The sequence below is a fragment of the Ambystoma mexicanum genome, chromosome 2q, assembly GCF_040938575.1.
Source record: "Ambystoma mexicanum isolate Mex_15411 chromosome 2q, UKY_AmexF1_1, whole genome shotgun sequence".
NCBI lineage: Eukaryota > Metazoa > Chordata > Amphibia > Caudata > Ambystomatidae > Ambystoma > Ambystoma mexicanum.
The window spans coordinates 115,372,788-115,389,088 of record NC_090924.1 but is presented as its reverse complement, the minus strand read 5'-3'; the positions used below and the strand labels follow the sequence as shown (position 1 = coordinate 115,389,088).

The 16,301-nt window shown below is 48.3% G+C and overlaps 1 protein-coding gene and 1 long non-coding RNA gene across 13 annotated transcripts in view; one reads left to right on the top strand and one right to left on the bottom strand.

Annotated features, from left to right (window-relative positions):
- Positions 1-16,301, bottom strand: part of MAPK8IP3 (mitogen-activated protein kinase 8 interacting protein 3) — an 892,115-nt gene that overhangs the window by 412,333 nt on the left and 463,481 nt on the right. For all 12 annotated transcript variants that reach the window (XM_069646979.1, XM_069646985.1, XM_069646981.1 and 9 more), the window contains one exon: positions 10,370-10,488. In XM_069646979.1, the coding sequence (XP_069503080.1) occupies positions 10,370-10,488 (119 nt within the window). The remainder of the gene's footprint in view (positions 1-10,369; positions 10,489-16,301) is intronic.
- LOC138569210 (uncharacterized) overlaps positions 1-16,301 on the top strand; it is a 136,951-nt gene that overhangs the window by 19,955 nt on the left and 100,695 nt on the right. The window lies entirely within an intron of this gene.

The following is a 16,301-nucleotide window of genomic DNA, read 5'->3' as shown; positions in this document are numbered from 1 at the left end:
ATCCTGTAGCCTTTCATTCACGCAAGTTCAACCCTGCAGAAACCCACTATACCGTAACCGAAAAAGAGCTACTGGCGGTAATGGACGCCTTTCGAACCTGGCGTCATCACCTGTTGGGGGCCAAACATAAGGTCACGGTATACACCGACCACAGAAACTTGCAAGACCTGGCAGCCCTGAAATGCGTAAACAGTAGACAGGTCAGAGGGCACCTGTTCTTCGCCGCTTTTGACTTTCAGATTAAACATCGCTCTGGCTCTGAGCATAGCAAGGCCGACGCTTTGTCTCGCTCCCCTGGGGGGGTTTCGTTACCGGTGTTTCCTGACACACTCTTACCCCGGGGGCATGTTGTTTGCACTTGTACACCTCCTCTAACACTACTAGAGGAGATTCGTTCTTGGGTCAAAAAACACCCCGATCAATTGTCGGAATGGGATCCCACCTTTCACAACGGTCTGCCGTATGTACAGGACCGCCTAGTTCTCCCTACCACTGACACCAGAAACCTAGCCCTGGAGTGGTCCCATGACGCCCCGATCAATGGTCACCCAGGCCAGGCCCGTACCTTGGACCTCTTAAAACGCTGGTGTTGGTGGCCTTCCATGAGACGTGACGTGGGCTGTTACGTAGACTCATGCTCAGTTTGTGCTCAGGGCAAACATCGTAGGGGTCGTCCATTGGGACTTTTGCGCCCCTTACCCATGCCACCAAAGCCCTGGCACACCCTGAGCATGGACTTCGTGACCGATTTACCCAGGATCCAAGGTTATGACACCGTGTGGGTAGTGGTCGATGTCTTCACCAAGATGGCCCGTTTCGTCCCTTGTCATGGTATCCCTTCTGCCCCTGCCTTGGCCAAGCTTTTCTTTGATTCCATTTTTTGTCTATACGGCCTTCCATCTGTCCTGGTGTCCGATCGTGGCTCTCAGTTCACTTCCCGTTTCTGGCGTGCCTTGACCACTCTGCTAGGCATCGATGCACGGTTCTCCTCCGCTTACCACCCAGAAACCGATGGTCAGACGGAAAGAACAAATCAGTCCATGGAACAGTATCTGCGTTGTTTGATGCTGCAGCAGCAAACTACCTGGTTGCAGAACATCTGTTATGCTGAGTTTGCCTATAACAACGCTACACACTCTTCCACTGGTTTCTCTCCGTTCTATGCCATGTATGGTCAGCATCCCCGATTCCTCCCTGTCCCCGACATTTCACCCTCCGAGAACCCTGCCGCAGCAGCCTGCATTCGGGATATGACGACCCTCCATGCCCAGGTCCTCGTTCATCTGCAGGAGGCACAGGCTTCCATGAAGGCCTCCTCGGACGCTAGGTGTACCATGGCCCCTTTGTATCCCGTTGGTTCCCGGGTTTGGTTGTCCTCCCGGCATCTCCACTTGAAGGGCTGTCGCAAACTGTTGCCCCGTTTTGTGGGTCCTTATGTTGTTTCCCGGGTCATCAATCCGGTGGCCTATCGCCTGGTTCTCCCTTCCTCTTGGCGGGTTCATCCTGTGTTCCATACCTCCCTCCTCAAGCCCTGTCCCTCCTCAACACGTCTTCGCCCCTCTCCTGCCCCCGTTTCCCTGGAGGTTCCTGATGTTTGAGGTCTCGGACATTCTGGGGTCCCGTTTCCTTAGGGGTCGCCTGCAGTACCTGGTCGATTGGTTGGGTTATGGTCCGGAGGAGCGTTCCTGGGTCTCTGCCTCGGATGTCCAAGCCCCCCGGCTGGTTGCTCAGTTTCATCGAGAGCATCCTTCGTGCCCACGGGGTCGTGGGCCTTTGGGGGGGGGGCTCTGTCATGCCTTCGGGTCGTTCCTCCGGCCATGTCCTGTCACCCAGTCACATGACCACTCTCTCCCATTCACCTGTCTCCCGGGGCTCACGCAGGCAACCCAGTTTGGCTCGCGCGCTGGCAAAACAATCGCCATACACTTTTCAGTCGCGCTTACGGCCGTTTCTCCATTGGCAGTTGCCATGGAGACTAGGCAGCCGCTCGAGCGGTAACACACGCGCTCGTACCGTTGTGGCCCGGTCACGTGACTTGTCTATACGGTCATGTGCCCCAGGTTCGCGGTCACGTGACTCCATTCAATGTCATATGACCAGGAAGTAAAACGGTATTTAAACTGTGCAGTGCCTGTACACCACGCTTCACAGCTGATTTCCTTGGAGACTCTGTCTGGCTGACTTACCCGTGTTACTTACTTGAATCTCGCTCTTGTTTTTGGACTTCTTGTGGATCACGCTTGGCTACGGCGACATCGGCTCCTCTGTTCATCACGGCTTCTGACCCCGGACTGAATCACGGACTTTCTTCTGGATCTTGCTCTTTGTTCTTCCATTGATTCGGACGGCTCTTCCTGGCTTCAGACCTTTTTTTTTGCTCAACGGACCTCTCTTGGATCTCCCAGATTGCCTCGCTGCACAGTTGGTCACACTTCCCAAGTGGTGGTTGTCATCTGACTAATTGGGACCCTTTCTCCAATACAACACTCTCCAGGTGGAGACTGGCGAAGACATTCGGACCTATCCCTTAGGGTGGGTCCCTTGCCTACGTGAGTCCCGGAACCATCCTCCCTTTCAGGTTCAACATCCTTTTCATCAAGTCCCCGGTAAGACTCTGATTGTTCTCTGTTTAAATACTTGTAGTGCCCTGCCTGCTTGGTTTATAATCATTGCCTTCTTTCACAGCTGCCTTGGGGTTCCTAGTACTTCGGTTACGGCTTCGGATCTTCTCCACCTGTGGCCTCAAGGGTTGCACAGGGAGTGATAAGTGATTCTCCCTGTGCGGCACTTGGGGACGGAGGTCTCCTATATCTTCACGACTCTCAACGCACAACAATATCTCTCCAAGTCTCCTCAGTCTCCCACTTTCTTCCTCTGACATCTTTTAATGTGCTTAGGTTCTAGCTCCTTCGCCTCCTAATTGCCTCATGCTCTCTCTCAAGCTCCTTTCACTTACTGATAATCTCCTCTTCTGCCTCCTAATATCTAACACTTCTTGCTATTTCCTCTTCTAGCTATTCATCAACCCCTTATTCTGAAAACACAGTACTCTTTTTGTCCTGCTCAAACTACCAAACACCATCTTCTTTTTGTTCTCCTTTTCCAACTGTGGTAGGTCATCTTCACCCACTTATATTTAACTATACTCCTCAACCTCATGGTTTTCTGCTCTTTTCCTTAATCTCTCCTCATTCTATTTATATTGTCAGTCCCCACACTAACTCTTTATCTTTCTCTTCAAGCTCTTTCTTTCTTCAAAAACCATTAATTTCTTCCTACATCCTTCTTAGTCTGACTCTTTTGCTGCTTTGTACTGAACCCTTCCGCCTATACTTGATCTCTTTAATGATTCCCATTTTCCTAACAACCTCCTCAATGTCTTCGCAAACCACAGCCTTAATATTCTACTCCTATTGACTCTCTTCCTCCACCATCTTAATCCCTTCTCCTCTAACCTCCTTGTGACTCACCGCCTCCAATTGCTTGCACTCTCCTCCTAACCCTTCCTCTCCCTCCTCCGTACTTTCCTGCACCTCTTCTCCAACTACCTCCTTAGTCATCTACTTGTCCTCCCCCTAGATCTCAATAACTAATCCCGCTGATATGTTCTTCTGTATCTCTTCTCCAACCATCTTTTCCAAAAATGTTGTTCCCTCCCCAAAACAACAAATTACCAGCCTCCTCCTTTATATCTTTACCCCCAAATTCATGACACTACTCCACTTCTTCCATGTAATTTTATTGCCAGCTCTTCCTGCACTTGCCCACCTCCTTCAAAGTAACTTTAACATCTTCCTCCTTACTGTCATCAGTTTCCAAAAGGATGGTCTCCACATCTAGACTTCCAGCTCCTCCTCTTCTGTACACTTCTCCAAACTCCTTCCAACTCCTTCCTCACTTCTTCCTTCAGCTCTTGTCAAACTCCTTCTCTCTTCCCCTGACCCAGCTGCCATCCTCCTTCCTCTTAAAACCCCCACTGACTGACTAAGCCCACTGAGTTGTATAGGGCTTTGGCTCTGGCTTACAGCCTATCTTTGGTGAAAGGGGACTAAGGTATCTAGACTTTGTGTACATAGCCTGAGAGTTATAGTCCTTCAGGCCTGTGTAGTTCTCCAGTGCCTACGTCTGCCATTATGCAGTCCTCAGGCCCCTCTTCCTGTTTAGGTTGCAAGTATAGGCCTTGGCTGGTAGTTTCCTCCCCTGATGGTGGCTTCTAGTTTTGAGGTGGGGCCTGAGCTGGTTGCCTACCTCCCATATTTTCCGGCTTAGCTCAGGTCTTTGGAAACCTCCTGCCCTGTTTACAAGGCACGCATTTTACATTTTAATAGTAATGGGAACAGTCAGGGATCCCTACAGACTGCACCTAAGTGAAGGGTCCCTCCAGCATGTGCCATAAGAGGGACCCCTTACATAAGCAGAAAGAACGTTGATAAGGCATTGGAATGGAGCACCATAAATGAGTTTGCCAGACCCTGACCAAGGGTGCTGAACAAGTGCCAACGTATGCGCCTAAAGAAAAAATACCTGGTTGATCCCGGTCTGATATCAGTCTTTTTGTGGCGCCCCTGGAGGAGTACAGCGCTCACAGCTGTGATCTGGATAATGTGACACCTTCCTGTAGCAACCTGCATAGCCTCTACCTCATCAACGCTGCACTCTTTTGCCAGAAGGGTTGTTGCGCAACCATCACCACTGTGGCCTTAGCTTATCAATGCAGTGCCTAGTGTCAAAGTCTCCCCAAGATGCCCCCAACACAAGGATACCGCTCAGCCCACACTTGACATGAGTGGTCTGGGTCATAGCACTTTTGTGGGCTGCCAGCTGCTGCTTCAGCATCTTGACCACCCAGCATACATGGCCTGGGTCCTCAGAGACTGTCTGTTCCCCAGTTCATTATGGCCTGGATTCTATATATGACATTAACCAGGCAGCCTGTAACGTGCATGTGTACTATATTTTTAAAGATACATTTTTACCTTTTCTATGCAGCTGCTTAGTTAGAGGTAGTTTTGATCAGAAGGGATAGTTAGGATGTTAAAGATGTTTGTGTGTGTTCACTCCCTTTCATAAAGAAACTAATGAAAGCCAGTGATTGTGACCATAAGAAATACCTAAAGAAACCGTAAAACAGCTCCCACGTTGTCTACGAGTCTGTATTTTCTCTTAAGGGCTTAACCATGTGCTATTGTACAACATAGTATTTTACTTAGTTTAAGGGATTGGGACCCTTGTCATGGTCACTGCCATTCCTCTATCTGACCTATTACGCATTCCCATCACGGCACGACCCAGGGTGATTCTCAAACTACAGGGAGAGCAGGGCAACTCGAGACAGGTAAGAGACGGGCTAGGGGTGTGGATATATATTCACATGTATCACCTTTACCGCCTATGCCCGTCGCCCTCTTATCGCTCCCGCCCCCCTACATTGCTCTTTCTGCAGAGTTAAGGGCAGTCTCTGCACCAACGCTAGGGGAGCCAAGTGCCTGGTTCTGGATTCCCTTAATGGGGCCCACCAATTTACCCCAATGGTTCTACTGGGACACGAGGAGGTTAGACTTATCGCTGTGGTCGATGAGGGGAGACTATCTCCTGGGTGGATCCTAGAAGGCAAGAGACATGCCCAGGCACACAGTGACTGCCCATGCCATGATCACCAGGCAGGGGACTTTATCACAGGTTTTACAAATGATGCCCTTCTGCTTGTGGGCCCTGTTAACAGAGGCAGTAGTGGAAGTAGATGGTCCCGTCACCTTGTAGAGCGTCACTGTAATCTCTTAAGACTGGATTGTTGCATTTGGTGTCCAATTTTACATTTGTGACAAGGAATGAAGGAAGCTTCTTCCAGATATCAGCAGCTAGACCCAATACATCATCTTAAAAGAGGATGCCCACCTTCCCAGCTCTTGACAGCAGAATAGAAGCTCACTCCTCCATACCGATGACCACAGAGTGCTCAGGTTTGAGGCCCATAAGATTGTTAAATGGTGCAGTATGCAATGTAAGCACTTGGCGTTTGACAAAGAATACGTGTCACAAATTTACGACGCATCATCAGGGCTTGAGTCTGGATTTATATCAACCAGGTTGAGCCATGAAGGGCTTGGTTACCAAGATTGTGTGCAGGGGGGAAGCTGGGCAGGTACACCTGAATGGTACAAGCCAAGGAGCTGGGGTAATGTACGGGCTGAGACCCTAGTCTTCAGTTCAAGGAAGTGTGCAAACAACCTTCCTAGTGAGAGTTTAAAAGTACCCTTTTAGCTTGACAGAAGTCTTCTTTTATGAGGGCTCTCTCTGGCATATGTGTTGGGGAAGCAGAGCGTGTAGGCATAGTGTATAAGGCAAATGCCCACCTGTGATTGTGAGACACAGGTCCTTTAGAGACATATGTCCACATGAGGGAATAAGAGCAGGACACCGCAATGGGGCTGTTAATTGTACAAACAGGCTTGCAAAAAAAGTCCTGATGAAAGAGTAAGGGGTGTCACCTCAGGCAGAAACCGGACTGGTTTGTGGATGTCATGGACAATTGGTACCATTCGTACTAGCAGCGAGAAGTCCTATCATAGGGCCGGAGTAAGGAGTACCCATGTAAACTAGATTGGGGGATCCTGGATCTGGGACTAGCCAAACGTTGAGAAGATCCAGGACTGGTCCAAACAGACACAAGGCACTTCTCTTAAAATGCAGATGAAGTGATAGAACCGCAAAGAACATCTAGTGCTGATAATGAGAGCAAGTCACATTTGAAAAGAGAGATACACTATTTCTTCTTCCTCATAGCAAATCTTTGATGCACAAAGTGGCTGCAGTGTTGATGACCACCAAGCAACACAGTTCTTCATGATAACCAGAACTGAAAGGGAATCACAAAGAATACAGCCCAGCCAATGATGTGAGGGGCCAAGGCACTGGAGAAAAAGAGTGTCAGAATCTGCATCATACAGGAGGATAGCTCGGCGGCAACGACCTCGCCTTGGAAGCAAGATGACACAGAGCAACACAGGTTCGATCCCCGGGTCCGCACTTAGAAACCTTTGCGTATTAAGCGCATTATAAATAACCTATCATAACAAATCATATCATACAATTGTGTAGAAGGGGGATCTAAGCATTGGTTACAGTCCAATATTGAGGCATAAGCGGTTGAAAAAAAGAACCGAATCGCAACAGAAAAGTCTTAAAATATTTAGAGATGAGATCACTGAAAACGTCGTGGACGTCTGATCAGGTTAAGTGAGTGTAGGGAAGGCATGGTATCACAAGTATTGACACTGACACAATGGATATAATTTGTAAAATCTTTATTAAAAATGTTGGGGCTGGAAAAACTCCTATTCTGCCCTATAACTGCCCTATAACTAAGATGGGAGTAGTCTCAACCATCAAATGATAAACAAAACTATCCTAGTGTCTTTCAAATCAAAATAGCCCATGCTAACAAAACCTAATGCCTGCCCTATCTCTTGTACAAAAAGTGTAAAAAGGAGAATATGTGTGCAAAAGGAAAAGTCAGTGTTCAAATGATAATGTGGCGGAGCCAGCTCTCCTCCCCACATTAGGCTCACGGGGTAAGGCGATCCTTGTAGGCAGGATGACACACTTTGTCTCAGCTCCCAACACAATACATAGTTCAAAACCGTGGATCGAGGCTCGCCTGGCCTTCGAGATTTAAAGTTCCTTTCTCTGACTTCAAAATTAATGTTTCAACCAAAACGTTCACAAAGGTCTCCCTCGGCCGGGCTCTGACCTTTCTCCACACAGTTGTCATAGGTCCCCTTCTGCTGGGCTCAGACCTTTCTCCACACAGTTCTCGTAGGCCCCCCTATGCCGGGCTCAGACCTCTCACAATATCATTCACACAAATTTGCAAGGGGGGGGCTCCTTTCCCCAAACTTCATCTATCGGGCTTGGACCACTTTCGGATGTCAAAGTCTTTCGAATGTGCGTGGTTTTTGTTACAGACAACCGCAGGACCACTTCGACTCAACATTCACTATTTACTTTCACTCTTGCTGTTTGCTCTTCCTTTGGCCTCAAACAATGCATCTTTTACTGAGATTTTCGATTGGGTTACTTCCTTTCACCGGACCACTCTTTTACCTAGTATAGCTGATCTTGCAGCTGTATTTTACTTTAAAGTTCAGTCAGAGGTCTGCCTTTCTTCGCATCTCATTCACACGCGTGCAGCCCTCATTTGTGATCTGATGTTGCTACTTCGTTTACTTTAACACACACCGGTCTCTCAGGTCGCTTGCCAACTCACCGGCTGTGTGCGCTTCTTTCTTGTTTTGTGCTTTCCGATTTTTGAGTCAAGGTTAGTACCACAGGCTTGACCTCCCCTCCCCAACTCTGCCGTTCACCCGCGAGGGTCGCTGGCATCCTTGAAACACAATGCAATCTTCACTTGTGGGATCTGGCCTTCTCCACGTGTCTTTCGCTGTCTGTCAGATGCAACCTCTAGTAGGGAAGCCTTGGGGTTTTCAGCCCACTGCTCTTGTCCATTGGTCTCCTGCTCTGCTTCTGTAGGTGTGCCTTCGTCCCAGAGGTTCTGCTCGTTCTTGCGTTCCGCCTTGCTCAGAGTTTGTCTTTAGGTGTTGCCTTTTATCCGTGTGAGCAGAGCTAACTGGTATCAGGTGTATGCATTTAGGGTAAAGTGCTTGACTTTGCCTGACCCGATTAACGGAACATGCCCAGTACGATGTGAGAGAGTTAGTTTGGCTACTCCCAGTCACCCTCTTCCTCGGCCCAGTGTTTGTGTAAAAAGGGGTGGGACGGGGGGGAGTTGGGACTTTGTAAAATCCTAAAAAATAGGATGGGGTAGATTAACAAAAAAGAGGGGAATACAGCGTCTCGCTATCGGTTATCTCACCCCCACTCCCCAAAGACCCCTCACCCAGGTGATCCTCCCGCACTGGTCCACCCCCACGGTCTGGATCCAAAGGTGATTGCCGTGCCCTGACCACCTGAGAGAGAGATCCCCAGGAATTAGCGGGTGAGAAACCTTCTGGTTTCTCCCAGGTGTGAAAGGTGTGGTAGTCAGTTTTTGCACAATGTGATCAGAGCCTGCTTTGGATGCAGCCGTGCTTGCACAGAGGCTTTCTATGCTTTGCAAGAAATGCTTGTTTCTCCATATTGATAGGTACAGATTTGCCAGGAGTCTAGAGGAAGGGGGACATAACCAATGAATGACGTGAACATGTGCATGTGTGTTGCAGTAAATCTGATCATCGCTCTGGGTGCTCTAACGTGTACGAAGAGACAGTGCAAGAGCCAAAATATACTTCTGGGGAGCATCCACTCAACGTGAACAGTAAACTATCCTCACTAACAGCTTCCCCAATATTTACCCAATGATTTTCCAGGCAGCGAACATTCAAATAAATAATTTGTGCACACAGGAGTGCTATGCAAAGCAGTGAACCATGCCTAAGAACTATTGATGATGATGGTGTTAGCTGGTCACATTGTGTACACCACAAAACTATGCAGGGGCAGTCAATCAACACAAAAGTAGTGAAAGCATAAAGAGAGCTGAAAGATGAGCTGAGCGTGCAGCCTGCCAAGGTGAAGATTTCCAAAGTCTCCACCTACTTCTAAGGACATCATTTGTGCAAGATAACCAGAGGGCAGATAATGATTTCAACCCTTTAGGACAGTTAATTTTTAAAGACTGTGGTGGAACTTTATTTTTGTAGTCGCAAGATATCTACACAATGCATTAGTACAGGAAAGTTCGTTTTGATGCTCTTTTTCCCACTTCGGTGCTAAGGACGTGGGAGTCTACTTCCTCAGCATTCCCTATGAAATGTTAAGGATGTGGATGTCCACGTCTTATGGCACCCACTAAACTGAAGCATCCAGCAGTTCAGCAGTAATTCTTGAGGCAGTCAAGTAAACAAAGGTGGTGCTATATATATGTTTATTGAACAAAGGCTTTGCAGACAAACATCAGCCAGCTTAACCATAACCCCTAGTTTCTAAAGCGCTCACCAACGTTTACAGCCATACACCTTTCAATGGCAAGGCTGCGTCAGGCACTTCACTTCGTATGTGCAGCCTCGGACAGCTGCCCCAAACAAAGCCCAGCAATGTTGCTTGGGATGTAAGAATATGGGGCACTCAGCACATGCCTCTAGACTTCAGTTCTGCAACCTGAGAATCTCCAGATGTTTTGGACTAGAACTCCCATGATCTGTTACCATTGACTAGACTGGCTATGGATGATAGGAGTTGTAGCCCAACACGCCTGGAGAGCCAAAGGTTGGAGACCCCTGCTCTAGACATTGATGCAACCTACTGCCAACAACCCCGCTTTTGCCCTCCTCACAAGCCTTCCTTTATGCAGACCACAAGACGTTTCACTTACCAAGTAGGTCCGCTCCTTCATCCACATCTCCAATGACTTCTGACCCTGCCGTGGACAGTTCATGATACAAGGAGTCGGTGTTGATGCCAAACGCCTTGTTTACAATCCCCTGGGTCGGACTGTTATTCACATAAAGCAGAAAGAGAGGAAAAACTGTGAATGTTTCAAACTATAACTGTAGACGCCGAGACTGAAACCATTGTGTACAGGTTTCCATCATTAAAAGGTTGAGCTACCAGGGCTTTTCCACATGCTCTAATAAACCGAATCCCTGCAACATAACGTCTGAACAGCATACTGCCTGGTGTTAGCTTCCACCATTTTAAATCCTCAATCGGCAAGCTCAAAATGTTTAGATCCAAAATGGAGTCAAGCATATACTCAATAAATCAAGTTCAACCAAGCATTAGTGCAACTCACCCTGGTTCACTCAGGCTCTTCTGCACATCGAAGGGAGCAGGTTCATAATCTACAGTACCGACTTGGGGCGATTCATTTCCTACCACACTACAACACCCAGTCTGTGATAGAGTAATTTATCTGCACAAAGGTCAATGCCACATTTAATGCACTTGTACATTGGTTACCTTATTCTTCACTGCATGCCCACATGGCCTGGATAATGCTTTCCATGATCCTACTCTGGGTCGAACTCATCCTCCATTACCCCTGATCGGGAGAGGATCAATCCTTGCTGCACCCCTATTGGGATCAGCCAAACCTTCACCGAAAACCTTACAAAGCTCACCTGATGTCCCCTCACAAAATGTATTGTTCCGTGCAGCATCCTGGTCCTGGGGATATTCAGCACTCAAGCACGTGGATCAGTTGCATATCTAATGAACCCTCAATGTGTGTCTCAGTCTCTCCTGCTCCTATGCTTGGGCTTCCTGATCCTTAATGCCAGCTCCTGTTTCAGTCACAGTTCCCCCTGTTTGTAGAGGTGCAGATGTGATCCTGATACACACTTACAAGAAAATACTGTTTAGTATATTAATGCCCAGATTACTTTACTGAATTTGAGGTTCGTAATATGTATAAACTGGTCCGCAAGACACATTTCCTTATATGTTCTTGCATGATGAAATCTACAAGGCATCTGTGGATGCAAGAAAGTTACACATCTCTCCTCTCTCGGTCTCCTCATTACACTTTTACAACCTATTGCCCCTTCTAGCCTTCCCTCGCCACTCTATTAGTGCTCAAAATCCAGCCCCACTGCCCGAAGCACTGTGCAAAAGAAATTATTTCAAATAGGATAGCTATATATATTGTGAGATACAAAATGTAAGGCTCGGACACAAGGCTCCAATCATTGCAAGTCCCCCCTCCACTACCACGCCATCCTTATGCCCACTAAGGAACTCCCCACCCTCTCAACCTACCTCCCATGGAGCCCTTTCACTCCCCCTCAGCCCCTACTTGACCTCCGCCCACAGACCCCCTCCTTCGTATCCCTTCCCTTCCCTTCTCTGAAAGTAGCTTGTCTCGCCCTGCTAGATTTATAGCTTCATCCTCTTCGCTTTCTGACCCTCCTACCCTCTCTCATACTCCTATGGCACCAAAACCCATGAAATGCAGAAAATGTGACTGGCCCTCCCCCTCGACCTTTCATACCTCACCACTTCTCCATCAGTCCAACCTCCCAGCCTTTCCCACCCCTACCCTCAGACCCTCCCATCCCCCCTCTCCCAGTCTTCTCCCCCTGGCTCTTGACTTCTCACCCAGTACACCTAAACGCCCAGCGCCCTCCAGACTCGAACCAAAAACAAACCGCCTAAACCCCCACACCTACAGTGATCCACTCACCAACCCCCCAATCCGCCCTGATCCCCCTCCTCATTTCTCACATATCTACCACCCCCCACCTACTCTTCCCGCCCCATCGACATAACCCTCTCACCCAACACTAAAAGTCCACAGACATCCAGTCCCCCCTATACACCCCCTCAGCCAGTCTCAACCACCTTGAATGATCCTAACACATCCGCCACCTCATCGGGCACCCATGTCCACCAAGCACTCCCTGTGATGAGCGTCATGGAAACCGCCTCCCCTCACAAAGTCACATGCATCCGTAGCAAGAAACAGACACAGCATCTTTGACCTCCTTTCCTTTTATAACCGAAACCTGATTCTCCAAAGATTTTGCCACAGTCGCGCACAGGCCTTCTCCGCCGGCTACTCGCTTATCGGCCAAAATAGACCCACCAGAGGTGGCGGAGTGGAAATCCTCTACCAACCCCCTTTCTCCGTCTCACTCATCGAATCTCAGACATGCCACGCCTCCTGTGAATCCCTTCTGGTAAAACTCTCGCTACCATCTCGGGAGGATATCTCAGGGGCAACGTGCTCGCCTTGGAAGCAAGACGACACAGAGCAACGATCCCTGGATCCGCGCTTAGAAACCTCTGGGTATTAAGCATGTTATAAATAACCTATCATCGCCATTCACCCACAGCTTCCAACTCATCTATAGACTCCCTGGATACAACAGACATTTCGCCAACAATCTCTGTGACTCAATAGCTACCATTCAGGTAAATCACCCATTTCTTACACTCCTGGGAGACTTCAATATCTGGTTTGATATGCCCAACAACCCCATGACCCATTCACTGGTTGACAGTCTTAATGCACTCAACTTCTCCCAACATATCACTGGTCCAACCAACTCAGGTGGGCACACCCTTGATGCGATTTTCAGCTCCTATGACCTGGTTTATATATCCAGTCCCAAACCGCTTAACTGGACAGACCACTTTGCCATCCCTTTCTCTATCTACACACCTGCCCTTCCTCCTACAGATCCCCCTGCCCTCACCCCTGATCACAAATGCTGGAACAAAGTCAAGGTACTCCCCAATCTAGCTGAAGCCCTGCTACTCCATCCCCCTGCAACGCTGCCCAGTGGTAGACCCTTAACGATCGATTCCTTTGACTCTTGGCTTAAAGAATCACTAATTCCCCTAACGCCTTGTGCCCCTCAACCTCACACAAAGGACCGTCCCCCAAATGGTTCACGCCCCACCTGAGGATGGTCGAAAACAAAATAACTCTCTTGAATGCAAATGGCGAGCATCTAAAACCGATCTCAGCAGATCCATGTTCGCCCTCCACCACCGTAATTACAAATCTGAGATCCGAAAAGCCTATTACAATAAACAAGTTCTGAACTGTGGCAGCAGCAGCAAAGAACTTCACAAGATCATCTACGAATTTGTGAAACCTACTTGCATCTGTACCCAATCCACTCCCACACAATCACTCTGCAACTCCTTCTCGCTACATTTCTATGGCAACCATTAACACCAAATTATCCTCGCTCACCCCTAACCTACACCGACCCCTCCTGATCCCATTGCTCCGATGCCCACTTTACCAACCTTCGACTCTTTCAAACCCATCTTCAGAGACAAGTTCCTTGACCTACTATCAGCCAGCAGACACTTCGGGATGCCCCTCGACCCCTGCCCGCATCTTTTCTGAAAGAAATATTCTGCTCTACCTGCGCAAGAGAACATGCAAGAGCCATACTAAATGACTCCCTCACTTCTGTCATCTCTGCTGAAGCCTTTAAAATAGCGCATGTCAAGCCACTTCTAAAAAAGGTTTACCTTGACCCCTTGACCCTAAGAATTACAGGCCGATCTACAACACCAGATTTCTTGAGAAACTCATTGACCGGACTGCATACTCCCAGCTCAACTGCTTTGTAGAATCCAACAAACTCCTCGACCCCGTACAATCAGGCTTCAGACCGCGACATGGAACAGAAACCACTCTTATCTCGATCTGGGATGATCTCAAGGTTATGGCAGACTCTGAGGGCTGTAAAGCACTGAATCTCCTCGATCTCTCTGCAGCCTTTGACATGGTTAACCATTCAATCCTCTTTCACCGCCTCTACTCCCTAGGAATCCGTGGCTCAGCACTCAAATGGATTGACTCTTTTCTCAGCAACAGGAAACAAATCACCTTCCTCTCCCCCTTTTGTCTCAACTGCTCGCCCTGTGAACATTTAAGTACCCCAAGGCACATGCCTCTCTGCTCTCCTTTTTAACCTCTATCAAGCCACCCTATCATGAATCATCTGCGCGCGCAACCTCTCCTGTTACAACTACGCCGACGATACCTACATTTTCCTAAGAATCGCCAAGACAAGCACCAACCCACGTCCCGACCTTGAAGCTTGTCTCTGCGATATTGACCGACAGATGACAAGTAACCACCTCCTTTTGAACCCTGATAAAACTGAAATCGTGGTGTGTGGCAATACTGCCCTTTTCCCACATCCGCTCCCATGCCCCCCCCCCCCCTCGGTCCACCACCCTAACCCTCCGATATAGTCAAAAACCTAGGCTGCACTATGGACTCAGGCCTAACCCTCTCCCGTCCGATCAATAACATTTCAAAATGCTGTCACTACCACCTCAAACATCTTAAGACACATTTTTTCCTACCTCTCCTACCCCAACAGACTTGCCGTTGTTATGTCTATTGTTATGTCGAGTCTGAACTGTGCCGCCTCCCTATACCTGAGAGCACCGGCATACCAACTCAACAAACTCCAAAGAGCCCAAAACACTGCTGCCAAACTCCTCCTTGCCCTGGGACACAGAGACCACATCTCACCTGCTCTCCGAACCCTCTGTGTCTCCCAGTCGGACGAAGGGCCACCTTAAAGTCCCTATGCATTACCCACTGAGCAGTGCACAAGACCGGCCCAACGTATCTACATGAGAAGATAAAACCATATCTCCCATCTCGCACCCTAAGATCAAGCACTGCCCTCTTTCTAGTGATTCCAACCTCTAATTCTGTCCGGACCAGAAGATCTGCATTCTCAACCAAGGCCCCAACTCTGTGGAATTCACTCCCCCCCAAATATTCGACATAGCCAAGACTACATGACCTTCCGCAAAGCTCTAAAAACCTGGCTCTTTCCATAATGCCGACTAAGACCTTTGGAGGCGGCTGAAACCTTGCAACCCAATGACAAGAGTTCAAAGCGCTCCCGAGCAATGACGCCATTGAAAGCGCCTATTAAGGCACTAATACGTTTACTCTGAACGCAGCAATCCCAAAGGCGCAATTGAAATCCGGAATAGCGAGTTTGTTAGATCAAAAACTCTACCCAGACACTCACCTCCCCTATCACTAAGCTCACTCTCTACTCTACACGAACACACAATTTGAGCGCAGCTAAATCCCTCGATCAATTTCGGCCTAGTTGCTCACATACAAACAATACTCAATGAACACCTCAACATTATGATAAAACGCAGCTATACCCCACGAAAACTGGCCTAGCTGACCACATACGTGTCCTACACAGGCCTACCGCAGCCAGAACCCAGTCTTGGTGACCATCCTCCAGACTGCACACATGCAACTGATATCAAATATGACCACACCTAATGCTAGGATGCAGCTACCATCAGGCAATCGCATCAGCTGCGCACATAATTGGTGCACCCAAGCACCCTATGACACCCTACTCTCTAGACTGACCTGGACTACGGACCCCGAGGGCGTTCAACCTACCAGCGCTTTGAGGTCATACCAATGACATATAGAGCGCCATATAAATATGAAATAACAAACATAACATAACATATAGACTTTTATTATCAAGACTGGTTGGAAAAAAGGCCTCTCTAGCCCTAAATCTAAGAGGGGGGTCCTTGCCTCAAAATAACTAATGAAAATAGTCAGGATCTCCAAAAGTAAAGGCCTGTCCCAGTCACATCCCCCAAAACCCATTTCTGTCCCTCACGCTATAAACTAACAAAATGGTGCAAGGATTATCTCACTCTAAAGAAAATAGCGTCCATCAAGTCAAAAAACATGTCCTCAGCCAGTAATGCTTCCAAAAGGATTCAAAAATAATGTTCAAGAAATAATGTTCCAATATTAGGGGATTGTCCTT